This window comes from Cydia amplana, chromosome Z (assembly GCF_948474715.1).
Source record: "Cydia amplana chromosome Z, ilCydAmpl1.1, whole genome shotgun sequence".
In the NCBI taxonomy this organism is placed as follows: domain Eukaryota; kingdom Metazoa; phylum Arthropoda; class Insecta; order Lepidoptera; family Tortricidae; genus Cydia; species Cydia amplana.
The window spans coordinates 36,704,911-36,728,831 of record NC_086096.1 but is presented as its reverse complement, the minus strand read 5'-3'; the positions used below and the strand labels follow the sequence as shown (position 1 = coordinate 36,728,831).

Here is a 23,921-nt window from a genome sequence, read left to right as displayed (position 1 = left end):
AATAATTTAGAGTTTCAACCCTCTACACTTTTCCTTTTTCATCTCACACGTACCGTCACTAATTTTGTATCAATAATTGCCATAATTATTTACGATTTCTACAATTATATAAAAAAATATGGCCGACCAAGTTTCAAAAGGGCCTAAGCGCCTGTCGAATACTAACAACTTAAGCCCTTTTGTGTGAGCTTAGTATCAAAGGGTTGAAGGAGACATAATAAGGGTTATTTGTGGTTTGACCGGTGTTAGATAAAGAGAGTTATGCTTAATGCTAATGGGACATGAGACTTGAGTGGCCGGTGAATAAAATGTATGGTCAAACAAATAGTTGGTTCTATAAAACGACATTGTACAACAGTACATTGATTGTTAATTGAATCGTATGGAGACTCTAAATGTTTGACAATGTTACATGCTTTACCTCATAGATGGTAGGATCCTAATAGATGTTGTATACGCGTGCGTCCGTGAGGGACAAAACATAGGCAATACGACACTATGATTGGTCGAATTTATTTGTTGCCCACCATAATCCATACTAATTTATGCTGGGGAATAAAAAAAGATGTGAGACTGTGACAAGGACAAACAATAATAGCGCTTGCGCTGCTACTCCTACTGAAAGATACATAAAAGACTATCCCGTTCGGTCATTTCACTCATATTTCCCCCCACCCCTTCTGCCTGATCCATTTAAATACTAGATGAATGAGGAAGAAGTTTTCTCTCCTGTGGGCAATAGTTAACAGCTTGTGAGCATGTAAGTAATGATTTTATCATAGTTCTCTAAATAAAAGGAGAACCTTTTCACGTGGATAAGGATTAAATAAGAAAATTAACCTTTATAGCCCTTAACTCTTGTGTATGTCTACAGGAAAGACGTGAACACAGTATTATTTTTGACCCTTAAACGAAAACACCGTTTTTTCGTAAAAAAAACCTCGCATCTGCCCCGCATCCCTCGTTGACAAGCGTGTACAATGTCCGTGTGTACAATAAGTACAATACAAATACAATGTAATGAACATGGGGGCATCGGCTAATACAGTGTACATAATTAGATACTTGACAGCGGCAAAAATAATGATTTAGGCATATTTATCATCATTGTCTATGTACAGTCGCCATCAGATATAACGGAGCGGCCGAGGTGCTCACAAATATCTGAACACGCCTCTATTGACAAGGCGATAGAGTGTGTGTGTGTGTTACCTTAACATTAATGTCAAATTAAAATCAAAATCATCATCTTCCTCGCGTTATCCCGGCATTTTACCACGGCTCACGAGTCCTGGAGTCCGCTTGGCAACTAATCCCAGGAATTGGCATGGGCACTACCTTTATTCAAATTTTCAATCAAAATATTACGTTTATAATGACACAACTCACTTTGTTATGTTCAAATCGGTACAAAATTGGCTTAGATTAGACTGACTGTAGTAAAATTAAGTAAATACATTTTAGAACAAAATAAATGGGTCACTGGCAAATCTAATTCAATATAAAACTATTGTCATATGAAACAATCAATTTGGCAAAAGGGGTTTATAGTTTAGACATCGCTGTGACAAGTAAATAAACCGATGCTTAGTTAGTGTCCTATTTCTATTCTAGTCGTTGTAAAAAGGGACAATGGGATCATTGCGAAAAACCAGTTTTAATTTTAACGATTGAAACCTGACAATTATTTTATTAGTTGGATATATAGCTGGTCAAGCAGATCTTGTCAGTAGAAAAAGGCGGCAAATTTGAAAAATGTAGCCGCAAAGGGATATCGTCCCATAGACAATTTGAATTTCGCGCCTTTTTTACTGACAAGATTTGCTTGACCAGCTATATAGTTCGTTTTTTTAGCATTAAAAAAAAAGTGAACAATCTAGACGTGTTATTTATTGAAAAACACTTTCGAAAAATAAGTCACGGCAAATATGTAACAATTATAAATCATATACGATTATTTACATTATTTTGCTTTTATAATAGTTACCGATTTTTAAACAGCGTTTTTCAATTACAAGACACGTCAAGATCGCATAGTTTTTTTCTAATGCTAAAAATAAACGAACTATAGAGTCGGACCAAGCTTACTCTGCATGGGATTTTTGTAAAGTGTGGCAATATCATTATCAATGTCGAATATATTATCTAAGAAAAATTAGATGACACCCCTTCACTTTATTCTGTTCAAGGCGGTGCAAAGTTAGACTCGGTCTCTACGTTAAGATTTCCAAATTCCGCTGTTGACCCCCATAATATATTTCAGTAGGTATAATCTATCAGGCGTGGCTCACTCCGCGATTTCGTACAATTTTGGTGTCTAGCCATAGTAGTTGCCGCGCACCGCTAAGGAACGGGGACGCCTGCTCGCGTTTCTCATAACTGTCGTAATAGACGCGTTTTGTTAGAGAGTGGATCTTCTGTACCTAGTACTATTACTAAATTCTGTGGTATAATACATCTAGAGCAGGAATTACGTCCGTAGCGTAGCGTAAAGCGCCAATTGGTGCGATACCGTCGCACGCGCCGTCATGTGGACTGTATTAATGACTATAGCGGACGCGGGACAAGTTATAAGCTTATAGGTGCCACACCGCTGTTCTAGTTTTGTAGAACAACGTTTCCAGGGTTCGAAATTATCCAGATAATGATAGTTGACAATTATCGCGATAATTATCCGATATCGGATAATTATCCCAGGTATGGATAGTGCTATATTTATATACTTAGAATTTTTTGATAGCAAATAATGATTGAGGCGTTTTTTTTTACCAAATATTGTATTGATAATCATTTATTTACAAAACAAGATATATACAGTGGTATTACTAAAAGAAATTAAAAACTAGTTTAAATCTAAAATAGGCCCTTGAGACATTGTACCAAGGATGCTGGCGACATTTCCTCGCTGTATCACAATGCTGATACGTTGTGCGAGGTAGCCGCCAGCTCTTCGGTCACCAGTTACGTCAACCAGACGTAATTTTAGGTTTTAAATTTTAGGTTATTATCAAATCGATAATTATCAGGCATAAAAATCACGATAATTATCAAAATAACTATGTATAGTTGATAATTATCCTTTCGAACCCTGATCAAAACTACGATGCTTTGATGATGTTTTTTTGACGCTGATGCAAGTCCGCTCCTCTCTCATGTCTTAAACCCACACACTATACAATACTGATGCGTTTTTAAACGTGTACAGATGTAATGTCAATTATTTCATTAGTTACAATTTGACAGATGGCGCTGTGACAGTTTCATCTGTAAACCAATTGCCGGCACGTGATGGTTGTACAATTATAAATAATTATAAAGGGGGATGGGAAATGACGTTAAAATGTAAACAAACAAATTGATCTTATGCGGAAAGTGTCGGAAATAATGTTAGTAATATGCAAATGCTTTAATTCCATAATTCCGTCTAAACCAGCGGTCGGCAACCCACGGCCCGCGGGCCGCATGCGGCCCGTGAACCTGTCACTTGCGGCCCTCGAGCCTCTTTGGCTATTTTGTACGTAATATTGACAAACGACAATGTCTGATAAAGTCATAAATATCCGCGTCTACTTCGTTAACTACTATGTGGCCCTTGGCTGCTAAAAAGATGCCGGCCGCTGATCTAAACTAACACTGCACCGATTTGAACAGAACCAAGTGGTGAGAGAGTGCCATTATAAAAGTCATATTTTCATAGAAAGTTGACATTCAATGATGACACTTTATCATTGTTAATGCGATGCAGACTTATCTTGGTCTAACTCTATATTAATTTCTTATTTTATACTTAAATCTCTGTTTGCAATGAACCTATGAATATTTATATTCCATTACTTTTGGCGATATGAAAAAAAAACGATTAAGTAGTTAAATATAGCGGCGATAAAGTGTATACAAGCACCACTGCATTTTCATAATAATTTAACGTTAATTGTGGGGCTTACACACTCCGTCGCTTGACAATTTATTGAAAGTTAGATGGACTCGTCCTATATTATACCTACACATTTTATTTCAATTATTTACGTAGGTATTGATTGAGATATGCAAACTCATTCTGGTTATAGGGAATGATGGTGTATATAATAAATCACGTATAAATAGTGTGCCTACAAATTGGCATGTCATTACCACTTGATATTGATTTTATGGTTTAAAACCACCCTTACATTATAACAACGTTCATAACTTAATGCACTAAAATTTCAAATCAGGAAGTTTAAATATGTGTCATTATGTATAAAAAGATACCATAAAACTATAGGCATTTACGTCCATTTTTAACGCGCTTCAATATTAACTGAATGTAACGTAAGTGCCATTTTGGCGTAAGCGACAATCGCCCTAAGTTACCTGTTTTGAAAAGGACGCATTTTAATACCTTTTGTGATAATATATCATTGGCTTAGCCTCTGGCAAAACGGTCTCATTGTCAAGTGATTATCTCTATAAATATTGTATTTAAAGGGTTAGCATTATGGGTGATATTATAATAGTAGGTAATGCACCCGCGAATTTAAAAACATGAGGCATAACCTACGTATTTTTTAAAAAGTGAAATATGTTTTTTTTTACCAGTGGTATCTACTTCATTATCGCATTTATATACGACCACATAATGGCCCAGATTAAAAAGCTGGTGGTCACGGGTATGAATTGTTATAAGCATAATTAATAATTATATCCCCACGCAAACCTATCAAAGCAGCAGGATTATATAGGCCCGCGTGAAATCCAAGGAGATACAAATATAGTTTTTAAGCATATTAATGTTTTTTTTTATGAATGCTAAGTATGTAGTATGTTTTACTATACTCACCTTTAAAATATTTTTTATCAGCAACCTTCATAACAATACGTACTAGAAATAAATTTAGCCGCTTAAAAACATGAAATAAGAACAAAATTGATAGACTTTAGCGTGAATAATATTAGTATGGATTATTCATACCCGCTTAAATCCGTTAAAAAAAAAGCCGAATGATAGTCAATTTGACGATATAACCAAACAATTCGATGCTACTTATCTCCCATATTTGCCGTAGCATGACTCCAAATAGCTAGCTTAACATAATCCAAAACATTTCAATACAAAAAACTATTACAAAACGAATCAAACGGTACATATTAGTATTATACAATTATAAACCTTACTAGGAATGAATTTGGGGTTATAATTTTAGTGTTTTTTGATAAGGGCATTTTTAATACGCCCTTTTTACGTTCATACATCATAATAGAAAGGTATAATCTTTGTTTATTGAACATGAAGGAAACAATAACTTTACTAAGGACGTATAAGCTACGGATATGTACCTACAATAATTTGTTGTTTTTTGACATCAAGGTAATAGGGCGATTGACGCTTACGCCAAAAATCGACACATTTCTAGTGTTGAAGGCTCCTACGTAAAATTATTCATTCAAAATGCTACTCTATTCATATGCCAAGTGAATACAAATCCCGTAAAGTGCATATTTACGCATAAGTTAAAAACGACGTAAACGCCGGCGTTTATAACGACTTTTTTCGTTGTAACGCATATGGACTTACGCCGGTTTAGTATGTGGGTTATGCGAGGTAATAGGCAATGTATTTTTAATCGTGACTACGCATGAAGGGGGGTCTAATGGTGTTTATCTTTACACAAAGTGACGTCGCTATACTAAAAAGTTTTTCTAGTAAAAAAAATCATTTTTGATACCTACTTATAAGCTTTTTTCGCCGTACTTTTATTTATTTATCAGTTATTTCAATACGATTGTAACAACTATTGATGATAATGCAGTCGGAAGGCAGCCAAAGGAACTCCTCTTCTTCTCTCTCTCAAAGGAACTCAGCGAAAACGCGCATTTTTGAGGTGTTCAGAAATTAAGTAGGTAATTAAAGCCATATCTAGATATTAATATAATTTGTAAAGCAACCATGAATTGTATTATAAAGGTCTGGAGACGTACATACTTGACAGACATAAAATTTCTTCTCATTTGCGCAGTCAACAATAAAAGTGTGTCACTAAAACTTTTTTTGACCGTAAAATGTTTTGATCATTATGACCGCTGTGAAATCATTTAAATTATAATTTAACCCTTTTTTCTCATTTCTATAAAGCAAATACAATGAGTGCTGTATATGGTCACCGCAACTGTGTTTTAAGCAACTTACAATGACTTAACACAACTAAAATATAAATACACTGTTATATGAGTAATAAATGGAAATAGTATGACTTGCGTTCCCTTTGTACGGATCTTTCAAATGTAGCATTCAACTCAAACTGGGAATATTGAAGGGTTGAAAATTATACCACTACCTACCCTAAAAATATTACATAATAATATGTGTCATGTAAGCGTAAACATCCACCATCCACTATCCACTATAAAATAGAGTATGTGTGGAAAGAGAAAAGTCGTGAAATGTATAGGGCCCAACCCAATATTCCACGACTCTTCTCTTTCCGAACAGACTAGTAAGTTTTTTTTATTGAGTTCTAATATATTTTTACTATTTTCAAATTAACAACTATTGTATTTAACTCATCTTCAATAAATAACTAAACTATAATACTTAATTAAAACGTATATCTAAATTAAAATATGTAGTAAGTACCTGGGTCAAAATTCTTTTCGTGGTCTTGTTTTTTGTCCCCAAAAAATGTGACGGAGTGGAGCTTTATGTATGGGGTGAAAGTTCGTTTTTATTTTTTCCCATTTAATATATAATCTACAGCTAGAAAGAGATGAGATAGCATTCGAATTTTTAATTTATTTAATAGAAGACGGTAATACAAGCGGGAGAAAGTGGTCAGGCACAAGACAATGAAAATAATTTTGACCCACCTACCGCTTTAAGTACCAAGATAACAATCCAAGTGTTACTAGTAGTGCCACCTGTTAGCGAGTAGCTGTACTAAGTTACGCCATCTTGTAGCGAGTAGCATCACTAATTTATACGTTATAAAAAAGCGACGAAATCGCGGAGTGAGACACGCCTGGTACTCGTCATAATCATAAAATGGGTGCTCAACAAGCAATCGTTTGAGGCGCAAGCTCTGGGCGCTGATGGTAATGCTGTCGGGCAGGTTGTTGTAGACGGCGGATAGAATATAAATATTTTTATTCGTGAATATAAATCCATACTAATATTAATATTATAAATGCGAAAGTGTGTCTGTCTGTCTGTCTGTACCTCTTCACGCTTAAACCGCTTAACCGATTTAGTTGAAATTTGGTATACAGACACTTTGAGTTCCGGGAAAGGACATAGGATCCTTTTTATCCCAGAACTCACCCCTCAAGGGGGTAAAAAGGGGGGTAACCATTTGTATGGGAAATCAATGACCGCTGAACCGATTTAGATGAAACTTTGGTATGCGGATAGTTTGAGCTGTGGGGAAGGATATAGAATGGTTTTTATCCTCGAAATCATCCCTTTAGGGTGTAAAAAATGGGTGGGAAATTTATAGAGTGGACCAATTTGGGGATGAAAAAAAGGTTAAGAAGGATGAATAAAATTCAGATTTGTATAAAAAGTAAGGTACCCAAATTACTTATTCCACGCAGTCGAAGTCGCGGGCAAAAGCTAGTTGATAATATATGTGTTCTAGCGTTGGTCCATCTGTCGTTCCGTAGCCACGGCGTTCAACGCCATGTAATAGGTTGCTGTAGTCTTCAGAACCTGTAAGATAACGATCATGTTTATTCAGAATATCGGTCGCATAGGTCGACCTATGCCTAATGATTTAGTAAGTATTTAATATCACGGACGTTTACTAAAGCATTGCTCTAGCTGAAACGGAGAAGTTCGCTCTCGCTCGATCAATTATTTATTAATCAATTTTACCTTGAAATTTGTATCAGTTAATAATATTATGTAACACATGGAAGATATTTCGATTAGTTTAAATTATCCCGCAGTCTAAATTGCCCCGTGCACCTTATAGGTACTGTAAATGATGAAAAAATACGATAGGACACCATATTGGCGGCCCTCAGTGTGCAGAATGGCGTGTGCGCATCAGAGGGCCTACCGCGAAACACGTTCGACGTGTTACCTCCCTGTCACACTTACGTACGAATTTACAAGTGCGACAGAGAGGCAACACGTCGAACGTGGTTCGCGGTAGGCGCTCAGTAGCATAATCTGCGATAACAGTAGTTATACGGCCTAGCAAAGGTGACGATCGCTTGCGCTTCGCCGTCGAATCGCTTTGTGTCTCTTTATCACTCTTCCATATTAGTGCGACAGTGATGGTTGCGTTTCGATCGCTACGGAGCGAAAGCGATAGGCACTTTGGCTACGCGGCCAGGCGTGGCTCACTCCGCGATTTCGTCACGTCGCTACAAGTACCTAAAAGCACATGCAGCCCACACCAATTTTGGTGGCTAGCCATAGTAGTTGCCGCGCACCGCTAAGGAACGGACGCCTGCTCGCGCTTGCGCCACCTACCGGTCATATCTGTCGTAAAAGACGCGTTTTGTTAGAGAGTCGATCTTTTGTACCTAGTCATCTTCCTCGCGTTGTCCCGGCATTTTGCCACGGCTCATGGGAGCCTGGGGTCCGCTCGGCAACTAATCCCAGTAATTGGCGTGGGCACTAGTTTTTACGAAAGCGACTGCCTGATCTTTTGTACCTAGTACTACTATTTATTATGTGGTTATATATACGATGAAGCTCACCGCTGACATCGTCCTGACTCCGACGGGCACCATCTTGGCGGCCTTCAGCGTGAGCGGCGTCTGCGCACGCATTAGTAAGATCATCGCCGTCCTGTGGTAATGAAAATATTTCTAAAGGACATCAAAATTTCCGAGCAAGCGAAAGATTCCAAAATTGAAAAGTGGAATCATGAACGTTGCGGGGGTTTCAAAGTACGAGGCTTAAACAAACTTTGCTACCGACTCTACCGAGTGAAATACAACATTTTTCACCACGCCCTGCGGAGTGAGCATTCAAGCTTACTTACATCTCTATAGTACAGTCAGCAGCAGAAGCTACCAAGCGGGCGTGGTGTTCAAAATTACCTTGACACGCTCTTATTCTCTTAACAATAAAGTCGCGTCAAGATCATTTTGAACACCTCGCCCGCTTAGCAACTTCTGCTGCTGACTGTATAGTGGTAAGTAAGCCTGTCACTGTAACGGTATCCTTTTGTAAAATTTGTAAAATATAAGTAAAAATCAAAAAGGAATTTTACCTGCGGTTTCTTGTGTCCATACATTCCCACGGTATATCATATATGGCGTCGATCAGCTCCGTGCTCTGACAACAATTATAATCAGAATATTTTTGAAACTATAGGGGGCCTAGCCAAGGTGACAATCGTTGGTACAAAAGGCCAGTCAAAACTTAATAGTTACCTTTTTACGATATAAGTGCGGAAAAAGGGAAATTCGCAACGAGAGCAACGTTTTTTATCGTCCCATCAAAATTTTTGTAAGGATCTATGTTAAGCCGGGCTATCCTTGCCAAATATTACGATCGTTTGTTAACACCGGTTTACTAACGAATGGGCCAAAAACGTTTCCCAAAGTATCACATCCCAAACTATGTTTCCCAAATTATCATTTCCCAAAAAAATGTTTGGCAAAACAACTTATCGCAATTTTTCAGTTAGCAATAGTCTTTTTTGGCAAGTTATTGTTTAGCAAATAATTACTTGGTCAAGTTTCATTTTACCAAGTATTATTTAGTCAAATGTATCATTAAGCATAACTTACATGTCCCAAAATATTACATGGCATACAATTTACATACCAATAGAGGGCCTGCAGTATTTTTATTTTTGCTTTCATTTGAAATACTTTATCCCGACCTTGGACATGTTTTTAGCATTTTGTTTCTGTAAAGGTCACAGTTCTAACCTAACCCACTTTTCTAATAGCGGTAGCGGTTTTTGTGAGGATCGCAGTGCAAACCTAACCTAACCCACCCAAATTACGTCACCCAAATTACGTAGACTTATCGTACCTACTTATATTAACACGACAAATTTAGGTATTAAATTAAATAGAGATGCCTATTTGTCAAATTTGCGAAGTGACAATTTGATCAAACATCTTTTTGGAATATAATAGGTATTAGCCAATAAAAAACGTATGCTAAATAAGTTTATGTCCTAATAATATTTGCCAAAGTAAAATCATGCCAAATGATAATTTGACCAAATAAATTATATGCGAAGTGTAACTTTGCTAAAGGTTCCTTTGGGAAATGAAACTATTGCGATAAGTTTGTTGGGAAGTGAAATTTGGCGAAAGGTATTTGGCCCAAACGAAAGTACACGGAAAAAAATACACACAATAGTTCTTTACCTATAGACGTGACCCTATTAGAAATGTGCAGTCAACCGCGAGTCGGACTTAATGTATGGAACCCTTGGAACGCGAGTCCAACTCACACTTGGCCGGTTTTTTTAAATAGGTAGGTAATAAGTTTTTATGGTGTTAACCGTGTACTTTCGTTTGGGCCAAATACCTTTCGCCAAATTTCACTTCCCAACAAACTTATCGCAATAGTTTCATTTCCCAAAGGAACCTTTAGCAAAGTTACACTTCGCATATAATTTATTTGGTCAAATTATCATTTGGCATGATTTTACTTTGGCAAATATTATTAGGACATAAACTTATTTAGCATACGTTTTTTATTGGCTAATACCTATTATATTCCAAAAAGATGTTTGATCAAATTGTCACTTCGCAAATTTGACAAATAGGCATCTCTATTTAATTTAATACCTAAATTTGTCGTGTTAATATAAGTAGGTACGATAAGTCTACGTAATTTGGGTGACGTAATTTGGGTGGGTTAGGTTAGGTTTGCACTGCGATCCTCACAAAAACCGCTACCGCTATTAGAAAAGTGGGTTAGGTTAGAACTGTGACCTTTACAGAAACAAAATGCTAAAAACATGTCCAAGGTCGGGATAAAGTATTTCAAATGAAAGCAAAAATAAAAATACTGCAGGCCCTCTATTGGTATGTAAATTGTATGCCATGTAATATTTTGGGACATGTAAGTTATGCTTAATGATACATTTGACTAAATAATACTTGGTAAAATGAAACTTGACCAAGTAATTATTTGCTAAACAATAACTTGCCAAAAAAGACTATTGCTAACTGAAAAATTGCGATAAGTTGTTTTGCCAAACATTTTTTTGGGAAATGATAATTTGGGAAACATAGTTTGGGATGTGATACTTTGGGAAACGTTTTTGGCCCATTCGTTAGTAAACCATTTTTTTCAAAATTTTAACCCCAGTAGTTTCGGAGTTAAAGAGGGGGAGTGGTCGGACAGACAGATAGATGCACGAGTGATCCTATATGGGTTCCGTTTTTTCTTGAGGTACGGAACCCTAAAAAACAAAAAAAATCATGTCCAGCCAAGTATGGCGTCATTCCACAGTTGAGTCGTTTTGACAGCAAACTTACCCTGGAATTTATCATTTCGAAAAGTATCGATACTAGGATCAGCTGTTGATATATCGTGAAAGTCAAAGGTCCGTATTTAACCAGTGCTTCTGCGGTGAATACGGTTATTTCCAACGTTGATATAATGCTAAGGATCTGCATGAGCAAGTAAAATGCGAACAGATAATCGCTAAATGTGTCTGAGCATTTATTCACGAACCTGTAACAATATTATTTGTCAGCTGCAGTTGAAAAACTTCCTATTTTTAGGTCATTCCTGACTTAGCAGTACATAATCTTACTTGTGTGACATTTGCGTCAATCAACGAACAGAAGACCGGCCGGGAGTATAACATTTTTCATTAGGAAGACCGTCATAGGCCTCCTACGCACCAGCGGTTAACCGCGGGGGCTTGAGCTTATATGTTTAAGAATGTCCTATAATATTTATTTGTTTATCATGCTAAATGTGATTTTCTCGGTACTTACTTAATAATTATGTTGTGGTGTACGACGATGTCCTTCAAAGTTTCTCGAACTCGCATGTTCTCACATGTCGAGTACATGTCAGCTTTTGGCGTGATACTTAACAAACTATGCTTCATAATTTTAAGATGTCCCAAAATTTGGAGTACAATCAGGCAAAGCAGAAGATCGAAGGCCATCACACCGCAGGTGGTATGGAAAGCGATAGGGATGTTTAATATGAAGAGAATCCAGTAGCCGTTTAAGGTTGTATAGACGTCTTCGGTGAAGCAATGATAATACACGGCGTGTTCAAATGTTTTGTTTGGCGGGCGGTCGGGCCCGAACATGCCAATACTGTAGTTATTGTACCAAGGCATGAAATTGAAGAGGCTGATCCCGCATAATATGATACATATAGTGATGATGGTGAATATCCTGGATACAATCTGCATCTGCTTGTATATCTAAAAAATAACAGGGAAAAATATTACCTAGGCTAGTGAATAAAACTTTTGTTATGAATATTAGTTATACCTCTCGCGTCCAGTGATGGTCCCTAGAGCAGTTCCTTCAAGCGTTATGCGAATTAATATACACACCCTAAGTTTGTACGAAGGTGTTGAAGCGGTCTTGTGGGAACATACCTTAGTAGCGTATGGCGATCGGTTCTTGAAGTAAAATAGATGAAACTCAAGTATGTAAGTTTTTACTGTCTGCCGGTACCTGTCCGTCCAAGCAGTGAATAATCTTTGCTGTAATTACAAAGAAACGAAACATTATTCTCATATGGACGGTACCTAGAAACTAGAATCAGTCTTTTTCTCTGCACTGTGTTGGCTGCGCCAAAACGTAGCAATGCAACTATTCATGTCTTTTTCGGTGTCGTTTTCAACCAAATCAAAGATGTAGACGTAGATTTCATATAAGTAAATCGATTCAGCGGTTATTGAATCCCCATACAAACCTACACCTCCCTTTTCACTTTTAGGATTTTTTTTTGGATAAAAACTATCCTCTGATCTTCCCCGGGACTCAAACTATCTCTATACCAAAATTTAACTAAATTAGTTCAGCGATTATAGCGTGAGTTCCTTCTTAGCAATTTGAATTAACTCACCAAAAATAAAAATTCCAAAAACATACACAAAAGCACGTGTCCAATTTCGAAAAAGGATATGTTCTCTCTTTTGTACCATATGTAGGTCCCGCCCAAGCTGGTCAGAGATATGGCGACGACGATCAAGAGAAGATTGTACACGGACATGACGAGGCCCAAGCGAGGCCTACCGAAATGCTTGTGAGGCCAGGAGCCTATGTAGCTTAATAAGAAGCTCATTTTTTGGACATAGTTGAAATCGAGGGGCGACTCTGCATCACTGTAAACAAAATCGACCACATTTGCTCCAAAATTCGTGATGTAAAATTATTACATTTTCTTCTTCTTCCTCGCGTTATCCCGGCATTTTGGCCACGGCTCATGGGAGCCTGGGGTCCGCTTGGCAACTAATCCCAGGAATTGGCGTAGGCACTAAGTTTTTACGAAAGCGACTGCCATCTGACCTTCCAACCCAGAGGGTAAACTAGGCCTTATTGGGATTAGTCCGGTTTCCTCACGATGTTTTCCTTCACCGAAAAGCGACTGGTAAATATCAAATGATATTTCGTAGGTACATAAGTTAGAAAAACTCATTGGTACGAGCCGGGGTTTGAACCCGCGACCTCCGGATTGCAAGTCGCACGCTCTTACCGCTAGGCCACCAGCGCTTACTGCTTGAAATTATTACATTTTGATATATGTATGTATATTATTACGCCATTTATTTCAGTTTATAATTTATATAGTAATGTTTCTATTTGAAATAAAAACAAATTAAAATATTTTCTGAACATAAAATTATAATAATTTGTTCTAATACTTCTAATAGCCTCATAAGGCCCAGTCAAACTGAACGTAGGAAATAGAGTTGGATTTGCGTTGTTTGAAAACTGAACGAAACAAAGCAAAAGTGACTCTGTTCCAATTGAACATGGTTTAAATTACATCGAACTGAATAGGTACTATAGGTAGGACCTTGGGCCTTAGGAGGATAGAATTTGTCAGTGTCAAACTGGTGGTAGGTAGCTGTACTGGACCGCAGGCGCAGTTGGGTAATTTTACGGCGTTACCTACAACGTTACGTGTATTTTGTTTTGTAATTACAAGATAAGTTAAGTAACTTACCCGTCATCAAACCAACGCTTCAGATAACGAAACACTGATGTCTCGAGCACGGCCCTAAAAAAATGAGATTCTTGGTACAGTCAAGGTATTAAATACAGTCGCCATCAGATATATCGGAGCGGCCAAGATATTTACAATATCTGAACACGCACTCTAACGCTCTGACAATAGAAGCGTGTTCAGATAATTGTGAGCACCTTAGCCGCTCCGATATATCTGATGGCGACTGTACAAAATGCCAGCCTGAGAATACATATTTTTGCAACTTTATCGATAAGATATTTCCTTGGCTCCCAATAAACAAACCTGGTACTCTGGTAAAGGTAGGTACTCTGGGCGTTTATTAATATTTTTTTAATAATATATATTTTATTTTTAGTGTTCCGTAGTCACCAAACACCTGCCACTAGGAATAAACATATAGTTTCCGTATGTCCGTCTGTCTGTCCGTCCGAGGCTTTGCTTCGTGATCGTTAGTGCTAGAATGCTGTAATTCGTCATGTAGGTATGCCATGCCGAAAAAGTGGTAAAAGAAAACTAAAAAAAACTATTTTTATTACATATCTCCCTATACACGTATAAAGTGGGCATGTATTTTTTGAAGTGAAAACTTCTTTAGCGGCGCTAGGCACTTTTCGAGGTGGGGAAAAAATTATAAACTCGAGACAGCGTAAGACGATCACGTGACCGTAAGGGGCGTAAGGCGATCACGTGACCGTAAGTCCCGTAAGGTGGCCACTCATAATTTAGATGGCATTTAAATCTATAAAGAAAAACTCAATGTTATTTGACATTTATGTTGCGGACTCCTTTTCGAGTCTCCTCAAATGTTCAAATAATTTAACGTTGTCATGGCAGTATGTAAATAAACACGTCAATGAAAAAGTGTGATCTTATTTGAGAATGATAATAATATATAATAAATAAATAGATTACCTCCGCTAAACGTATGTATCGTGTTACCGGGCGTCGGTAACATAGTGAGGTGAGTTTTCACTTCTATCGGCACTCCCGGAGTGCAACCGTTGTTTCTTGTTTTTTCCCTTTAACCCTATGGAATTTCGCTGGGTAGGTCTTAAAACGAATAGGGGTTTTTTTTATATACATAGTTACAAATTTTTATAAAGTAAATATTTTAGGGAATAATCGCTCCGAAAGAAAAAAATGCGGCTGCCGCCCTCCCCTCGCCTCCTCCTTTAACGTTTAAAGCATGACGTATAAAGACTCAAAAAAAATTATACCGAAATGATCGGTTATTTTACTTTTAAAATAACTTTTACGCAGCTCTATTTTTTTGTGAATATTTTTTTGAATAATCGAAACTTACCGAGATAATTTCAGAAAAAAAATCATTGCTCCCTCTATGCCTTCGTAGAATGTCTTATTTAGTACCGTGTTATTGTTTGAAGTAAATGAAAGATTGTTTGTTTTTTCCTGAAAACGGGCACATTTGTTTCTTTCACATGCTTATTGTACGATAAATTCATGAAATAATACTTAATTAGCTAAGCATCGCAAGTGCTTTATAGGTTTATAACATCGATAGAATTATTAGATCGATTGTTTTTCGTTTAATTTTGATATTGATTAATTTTGGTGGATGGATATACTTGGTCAACCAGATCTTGACAGTAGAAAAAGGCGGCAAATTTGAAAAATGTAGGCGCGAAGGGATATCGTCCCATAGAAAATTTGAATTTCGCGCCTTTTTTTACTGTCAAGATTTGGTTGACCAGCTATAGTTACCTATTCTGTACAGTATACCTAAGCGTAATTTCACTGTATGCCCTAAACTAAACAATCTTTCTCTTATTTACGAAAACGTAGGGCATTTCGTAAATCAACGAAAAATTAGGAACGTTGTTTCGGGGCAATTTTTGATTTCGTATTTAGTTAAAGTGTAAAATTATTATACATTTAAAGTTAAGCTAATAGGTAGCTACAGTACCTATACTTGGTCAACCAGATCTTGTCAGTAGAAAATGGCGGCAAATTTGAAAAATGTACACTTTTATACATTCTTGAGAATTGTTGTTTTTGTATATCGATAACAAATATATCGATGAAAACATAATATTGCTAATCACTACACCATGCAAACTTCTAGGCATACCTACAGTGATTATACTTGCTCTATCATTGTTCCACATCAAAGAAATACGTAAGCTACTTATATGGGCACATTAAACGTCTGCGTTAAAATTATCTAAGTACCATTCTCTATTAATAGTTAGCTTAACAAAAACATATGTGTCGCAGGCAAGTTGTAAGGCAATTTTACTTCCTTACGACATCCGATATCGAATCGCACAATGTGAAAAAGCTCTAATAGTCACATAATACTATCTAACATTTGTTATCTGAATTTACTTTATCCCTAAATTGAAACTGAGCTGAGCGACATGAATTTACCGTATCTACTAGCGCCATCTGTGGACGAGTAGCAAGACTATTGTACTTGCGCCATCTATTGTGATATTAGAGAAATTTTTAAAGGGTCATGGCACATTGTCGAGTTTATAAAGCAAAGAGAATAGAGTCTTTAGAGCAAAGAAAATAGAGGATTATTGTCATAGTAAATTTTGTAGTCACAGTGCCATCTTTCTACACAGGATTAAAACAAAAATGAAAATCAATAAAAATATATAAAAGTAGTAAGTTAATGATTTTTTATTTATTTTAAAACGCCATATGACTTTGACGTATGAAAAAATTAGTTCCAGTGTAACTCCGCAACATGGCGCGTGATCATATGTTCCTGGTCAGGCTTTAACACACCTATGTATGTTGCAGCGTAGTTTAATTTCAATTGTATGGAAGCGGCTTTTTGGCCCGTTCGTGTGGCTCTTAAAGCTATCGAATTACACTTCCAATCACAACGTAGGTGGCGTCAAGAACAAATAAACCATAACTCACAAAATTCCTCAATGAACATTATAAAATACTTCGATAATTCACTTAGACAAGGTCCTATTTGCTTTTAACTCGTAGAGAGATGCACCCGTGTCTAATTAAGGCTGAGATCAAACGCCGACATTACGCGGGGTAATTTAGGTAATGATCGTAGATCATAATTTGTTCCGTGTGAGATCTAGTGAGTGTAACATTCGATGTTACTACAGAAATGGTTTTTGTTTTTAGGGTTCCGTACCTCAAAAGGAAAAAACGGAACCCTTATAGGATCACTCGTGCATCTCTCTGTCTATCCGTCTGTCACGGCCTATTTTCTCGGAAACTACTGGGCCATTTAAGTTGAAAGGTACACATATGTGGGGAGTAAGTGAGTAAGTTAAAAAATAAAGTTATTCAAACTATATCGTGTTATATATCAAATGAAAGTGCTCATTTTGAGAATTTCTTTATTTTTTATAATTTTAAAAGAAATACTTTACTTACTTACTTTTTGTACTTTAAGAAAATAGGTAAAAAAAAATACCACCCTTTATCTCCGAAACTACAGGCTCTAAATTTATGAAAAAAATCCACAAAATAGTTCTTTACCTATAGATGACAGGAAAACCTATTAGAAATGTGCAGTCAAGCGTGAGTCGGACTTAATGTACGAACCCTTGGAACGCGAGTCCAACTCGCACTTGGCCGATATTTTTTAAATAAGCTTTTATCGCCGACTGTACTTTTCTTTCAATCCACCAGCGAACATAAAGGAAACCACGTATGTATTTGCATGAAATTACTTTGCTACTCTTGTGGATAAAATGCAACTCTCATTCAGCGAGCTCGTGTGTTGAAAAATATTAAATGCCTTTTAGATCTTAAAAATATCATCTTCCTTTGTACATTCGTATCTTCGCCCACACTGTTAACTGACAAAACCTCATTACAAAGACATACGGTCCACCGATAGACAGTTAAGAGTGTTGCTGTTTGTATCAGTTGATTGAATAATTTTCAATAAATTTATATGGGATCCAATCCTCCGAAGTCCCACCCCACACTAGCGTCTTTTGAGCGTCGGCGCCTAGTCACAGAATAAGTAAAGCCTAGTCAAATCTGGCTGCTGCTCGACGCAGTGTTGACGCAAATGCGCAGCGACGCCATTTTCCATAGCGTTGACTAGATGCCGACGATCAAAAGACGCTAGTGTGCGGTGGCTCTTATTTCTCACACCGATTGTGGATAAGGGCGTGAAAAAATTAAACGCATATTTATTTAATGTGCCATTTTATGGACTAAACTATTAAGGCTCTTTCAACAAGTACCGTAAAATGTAAACTTTATTGCCACTTCTCATAGTAAAAAATGCGGATAAGTATTTTTTGTCGAAATTCATGTAATTTTGGTAATTATTAGATTGAAAAAAAAAAGATTGCTTACGTAAAAGGTAAAAATAAATAGTTTGAGAATTTTCAGTATTGTAAACATACCTACTACGTATTATAATGACGAGTATTAGACAAGTCATAGGCGGAAAACCAAATTGCATTCATACAACAATATTACCATTGCCATTAATAAAACGTCAATCTAAGTAAAACTCAGTACTAAAGCCTCTTTCACAACCGCAAAACATAACTTTGTAAAGCCCTAGATTGATGTTTAAATGCACTTCTAAAGCATAATACATATCTGCTATCACATCTCTACCGTGGGAATGGACACAAAGAAAATAAATATCTTCAACATCAAAAGAACTTGTAATTTAACTGTATTTTACGACTTTTCGTTTCTGTGTATAACTAACCAACAATCAAATTTAAGCTCTATTTGAATTGTAATAAAGTCCACTATTAATGTGAAAACGCATGACGTACATTTTAAAAGGTTTCAAGTCCCTAACGGACTTAGAATACATTTTCGTTTAAAGCGGCATTGTGTTGCTATAGCCATCTCGTTTTTACCTTAGAGTTGGTACGACATGCTATCCTCGTCTCTCCAAATTCGTGACTGCGATCCTGAGAGCGTTCGTAATTTAAAATTTGTTGTTTTTGACAGACAAATGAAGGTTTCGTAATCGGCCATTACGTGCGTTATCATCTAAATAAAAGTAGCATTTTTTGAAGGACATGTACAGTAAGACCAAGATAACTCTGCATGCCATTTGCAATGATAAAGTGTGGAAATGTCATAATTAATGTCAAATTCTTATGAAAATATGACGTTTATGAAAAATGAAAAAACCGTCAAAAATTCTTTAAAAAATGTGTTGCAAATTCAAAAACTAAAAAGAACTACTGTATTGGAAATTGGAACTACCAAGATACAGTGCCCCCTACTTACTCCATCGGTTATGAATTATGAAATATTAGCCACCCGCCCCGCTTCGCACGGGTTAACAAATTATACCTAAACCTTCCTCTTGAATCACTCTATATATTTTAAAAAAACCGCATCAAAATCCGTTGCGTAGTTTTAAAGATCTAAACATACATACTGACAGACAGACAGCGGGAAGCGACTTTGTTTTATACTATGTAGTGAAGTAATAGCAAAATCTTGACGCGACTTTTATTGTTGAGAATAAGCGCGTGTCAAGGTAATTTTGAACACCTCGCCCGCTCAACTGCTGCTGCTGACTGTACATATGGTAAAACGTATGGTCAATAGGTAAGTTAGAAACCTTTATAATTAAGCTTAAAGCTTTTTACAAATTAATTTTCGCATTAGAACTTTTTGACCGAGCGTCACCGAAGGTCTCTGATTCAGCTTGGGCAAAAATATTTTCGTGTGTCCGTATGTTCTCCTTTACAGGTCGCAATTCTCAACTGATTCTTGTGAAATTGTGTGAGCAGGTTCGATGTTTTTTTTGTTGTTTTTTTTTTTAATGGCGGTGCCATACATTTATTCAGTTTTAACTGTTTTAAGTTATACAGCTCTCAGAGCCACTAGTTATAAATGGGTTAGTATATATGTATGGACTCTATGTTTACTTCTTTCTCTATGGACAGGGTCAAAATTTAACATTGAAAAATCCTTGATTGACCTTCAAATATAACAAAACAAATAATTTGTGTGAATTAGAACATTCATAACTCTATGAGTTTGTATGACTAATGACGCAGTCTTAAGTGATTATAGAATTCACACCTTACGTATCTAAAAATACAGTCGCTTTTTCAACTAATAGTTGGGGAAGTACGTTCGAATACCATACTCACGATTCAAGGTTTACTTCGAGGTTACATTTAATATATGTAGTCGCCATCAGATATATCGGAGCGGCCGAGGCGCTCAAAAATAAAAACACGCACTCTAAAGCCTTGACAATGGAGGCGTGTTCAGATATATGTGAGCACCTTGGCCGCTCCGATATATCTGATGGCGTCTGTACTATTTTGGACTCTATATCAATGATACAAGGTTGAAATTGTGCGCATATATTTTTAGCGGCCATAACAAAATATAGGTTTAGCCTTGGTTTAGCGTCCTGAGACCCAGATGCATTTGTTTTGTTTTAGAATTTGGAACCCTTAGTTACTCAATGAAAGTTCAAAATATTTTTTGGAATATGTAGGTACAAATATTTGTATGGTCTTAGGATTGTTTTCCGTGTTTTTCTATGACGCAACTAAGTTGTATAGTATGTCCTATAGAGCACAGCATTGTATACAGTGTGGTAGCTTAAAAAAATATGACCTTGCTTGTACAGTCACCATCATAACAACAACTGTAGCGTTTGTAAGTAGGTAGACACGTGTAGTTAATTATTTATTTCTCGTATAATATAAACACTTTTGTGTAAATTATATAAAAGTGGCTACATAGGCAGTGGCTACATACGAGTAAAGTAGGTAATATTTAGTTGCCACATTAGCTAGTCTCTTTCCCGAGTCAAATAGGCCCCAAATGTAGCTTGTGTGAAACAGGACCAGAACTGGTGTTCCCACGTTAGTTGGCATTCGATGTACAGTCCCGTATGTGTTTACAAACATTCCCTGCTAGGGTGACCATGGTGAGGAGACTCCGTTAGATTTTTCATTCATTTTGTAGTTAACCTAATAAGGCTGCCATATAGTTCTTATTTAGTTCGATGATATTTAAATATTCTTTTTTATTTGAACAGAGTTGGATTTGTTTTTTATCTTTCAACGTTCGAACACGGGGCAAGTGATTCGATTATATAAGTATCATTTTCTCTATTTTATCTAGCAAAATTACCTAGTAATTTAAATGATTTTTTAAAATTTTAAGTGGAAATTTTGTAATTTTTACCAGCCTTATTTTGTAGCATAAGACAAAGACAGTATGATTAGCTCTGTCTATGTTTGAAATGAGACAGTCCCTGACCAAACTATATTTGGCCTAAGAACTATATTGTTTTCAATAAACCAAGATATTTTAGTTAGTTTTGGACCATAGTTGGGTCATTTGCAAATTTATTGTACCTTTGTCTAATTTTTTCTTAACATTCTCAGTTTCGTAACGAAAATTAACCATACAAAAATGCAAATTTGTATAGCTAACATTCGTAACGAAACTGAGAAAATTAAGAAAACTTAATCTCATCTTTTCTCGTCGTCAAATGACCCAGTTGGAAGATTTTGTTCTACATATATTAGCAAAGCTAAGCTAGTTAAGCTAGCAAAATTGGTGTAAGCCGCATTATAGAGAAAAAAATATGTACATAGATTGCTCACTGCATACATGAGTTTTGCTAACATAAGACTTTCCGGTCGGCTACATCTATTGTCAAGTAGCAGTACTGATAGTTTCGCTACTCGATGCTAGATGTAGACTATGAAAATAATAGTCTTTTTGGTACCAAAACTGTATGGAGTGAGCACTCTTGTCTTACTATATTTCTCTATGGCCGCATGTATTTGTAGCGACGCGACGAAAGCGCGGAGTGACCCGGTATACCTAGTTGGGTCCTTGGTTTTACGATATTTCCCGAAGCATGGTCACCTTAACACACCCACTGTTGGCCCATAATCAGATCCGGTTCCTCCCTGATCCCTTTTGATTTTAAGGGTCAACGATTGTCACTATACGTGTTCCATTGAATACTTGGGATTATGGATAGAGAATACTTGAGACGTATTCTTTTAAGGATGACTCATGTTAGACCAGGCCGTGTCCGGGCCGGAGCTTCTGGCGCTTACTTTTCTATGACAGATGACAGGTAATCACGTGATGCTTTCCATAGAAAACGAAGCTCCGGAAGCTCCGGCCCGGACACGGCCCAGTCTAACGTGAGTCATCCTTTAGCGTTCAATAAAAATATTCTGTTCTCCTGGTAAGGACATTTATTTGTGTGTTTATCACACAATTATTATAATTTGTATTTTATAATTTTACACTTTTGATAATTAAACGACTTATTTATATTACGTATATTATAATATTTTCTATTATATTATTATTTCTATTTATTTTAGTTATAGAATATTATTGGATTTCAATTTTATTATTTTTATAAATAAAACTGTTTATTGTAGATTACAGAAACAGGAGATTTAACTTGTAATTATTTGTTGCTTAATTCTGAACAATTGTTAAAAAAAATGTTTTCTTTTTGCATTTTATTTAGGGTAGTTATTAAATAATACGTGTAATTTTATTTGGACTTTTTCCAGAAGAAAAAGTGGACCTGGACCCTTAATTTGAAAAAATATAAAATTTATTTTTACACGTAAATGTAGAGACAGTACTTCCGATAGTTCCGATTATAATCCCTCAAAAGTTTTAGAGCACCATTTCGTAACTAAAACTAAAAAAAACCGGGACAGGTGCGAGTCGGACACGCCCACGGAGAGTTCCGTCCAAATTTAACAATTTTTTTTACGAATTTATAGTTTTCAGATTTTTCCCTATATTTGTAGTGTAAGACAATATTACTTGCCAAATTTCATAGTTCTCGGTCAACGGGACGTACCCTATCAATTTTGATTCCCTTGAGAGTGTCGAAATACATTTTTTTAGGCATGAACGGCCGTATCTTTTTTTACGTTAAATTAGAAGTTTGATTTTTTTCACAGCTTCAAGGGACTGTAGACCTGAGTATATGGTTTTTTTTTTAACTCCATACCTCTACGCGTTCCCGAGATATAGGGTCTTGATAGACAGTCGGACCGACAGACAGACGGACGGACAACAAAGTGATCTTATATAAGGGTTCCGTTTTATCCTTTTGAGGTACCTACGGAACCCTAAAAACACTGATATCATTAAAATACCACAGAACCTCAATGGTCGAATATTTTTTTACCCATTCAGAGCGAAGCGCGCCAACGCCAACGCGCCAATGTCAGTCTGGTTCGAGCCGCCGCGCGCATGCGTCGTCAGCCATCTTGCCGTTTCCATGGTTACCGCGCTACCAAACCAGCGATACGAAAGTCGAAAATAAACAGTGAAGTGTTTTTAAATGGGATTTCCTGTGCGCTATGGTAAGTTTTTTTTTATGCAATAGCGAAATTGCTGAGCGATTTTTTTTATTGCGTACAAACACGTACAGTTTCATTTGACGTAGACATTACGTGTCGGAAAACTCTATCACGTACGCTATGTGCTGTTTTTAAAATTCAACAATTATTGCGATGGAATTTTTTTTTGTATGCGACTATGCTACTTGTAGTATAATATTTAAAACATTCGCGTTTTGAACACATATTAACTCAAATTTATAGACGGGTCTACCGGGTCGGGGGTAGTGAAACCTGTGTCGAAACGTCGGTAAATAAAGGTAATAAAATAAATTGATATATATAGATAGAGATGATATAGGTAATAAAATAAAATGAGTTAATATATGCTACTTATATTTTAAACTTTGTAAAAAATTATCTGGTTATTTTGTTTATGTGATTTTTGATAAAAATCTAAACACATCAATAAAATATGACTAGCTACCTACGTA

The 23,921-nt window shown here is 36.4% G+C and overlaps 2 protein-coding genes across 3 annotated transcripts in view; one reads left to right on the top strand and one right to left on the bottom strand.

Moving 5' to 3' along the window:
* Nucleotides 1-7,600: 7,600 nt before the first annotated feature.
* Nucleotides 7,601-23,368, bottom strand: LOC134660700 (uncharacterized). Its single transcript, XM_063516479.1, has 9 exons — nucleotides 23,274-23,368; nucleotides 14,108-14,161; nucleotides 13,004-13,262; nucleotides 12,531-12,638; nucleotides 11,908-12,350; nucleotides 11,440-11,638; nucleotides 9,201-9,265; nucleotides 8,683-8,773; nucleotides 7,601-7,681 (listed from the first exon to the last, which is right to left on the bottom strand). The coding sequence occupies exons 1-9, from the start codon at nucleotides 23,366-23,368 to the stop codon at nucleotides 7,607-7,609; spliced, it is 1,389 nt and encodes a 462-aa protein (XP_063372549.1). The 3' UTR covers nucleotides 7,601-7,606.
* Nucleotides 23,325-23,921, top strand: part of LOC134661227 (prion-like-(Q/N-rich) domain-bearing protein 25) — a 30,950-nt gene continuing 30,353 nt past the window's right edge. For both annotated transcript variants that reach the window (XM_063517206.1, XM_063517205.1), the window contains exon 1: nucleotides 23,325-23,451. In XM_063517206.1, coding sequence (XP_063373276.1) covers nucleotides 23,430-23,451 — 22 coding nt within the window. In that variant the 5' untranslated portion in view covers nucleotides 23,325-23,429. The remainder of the gene's footprint in view (nucleotides 23,452-23,921) is intronic.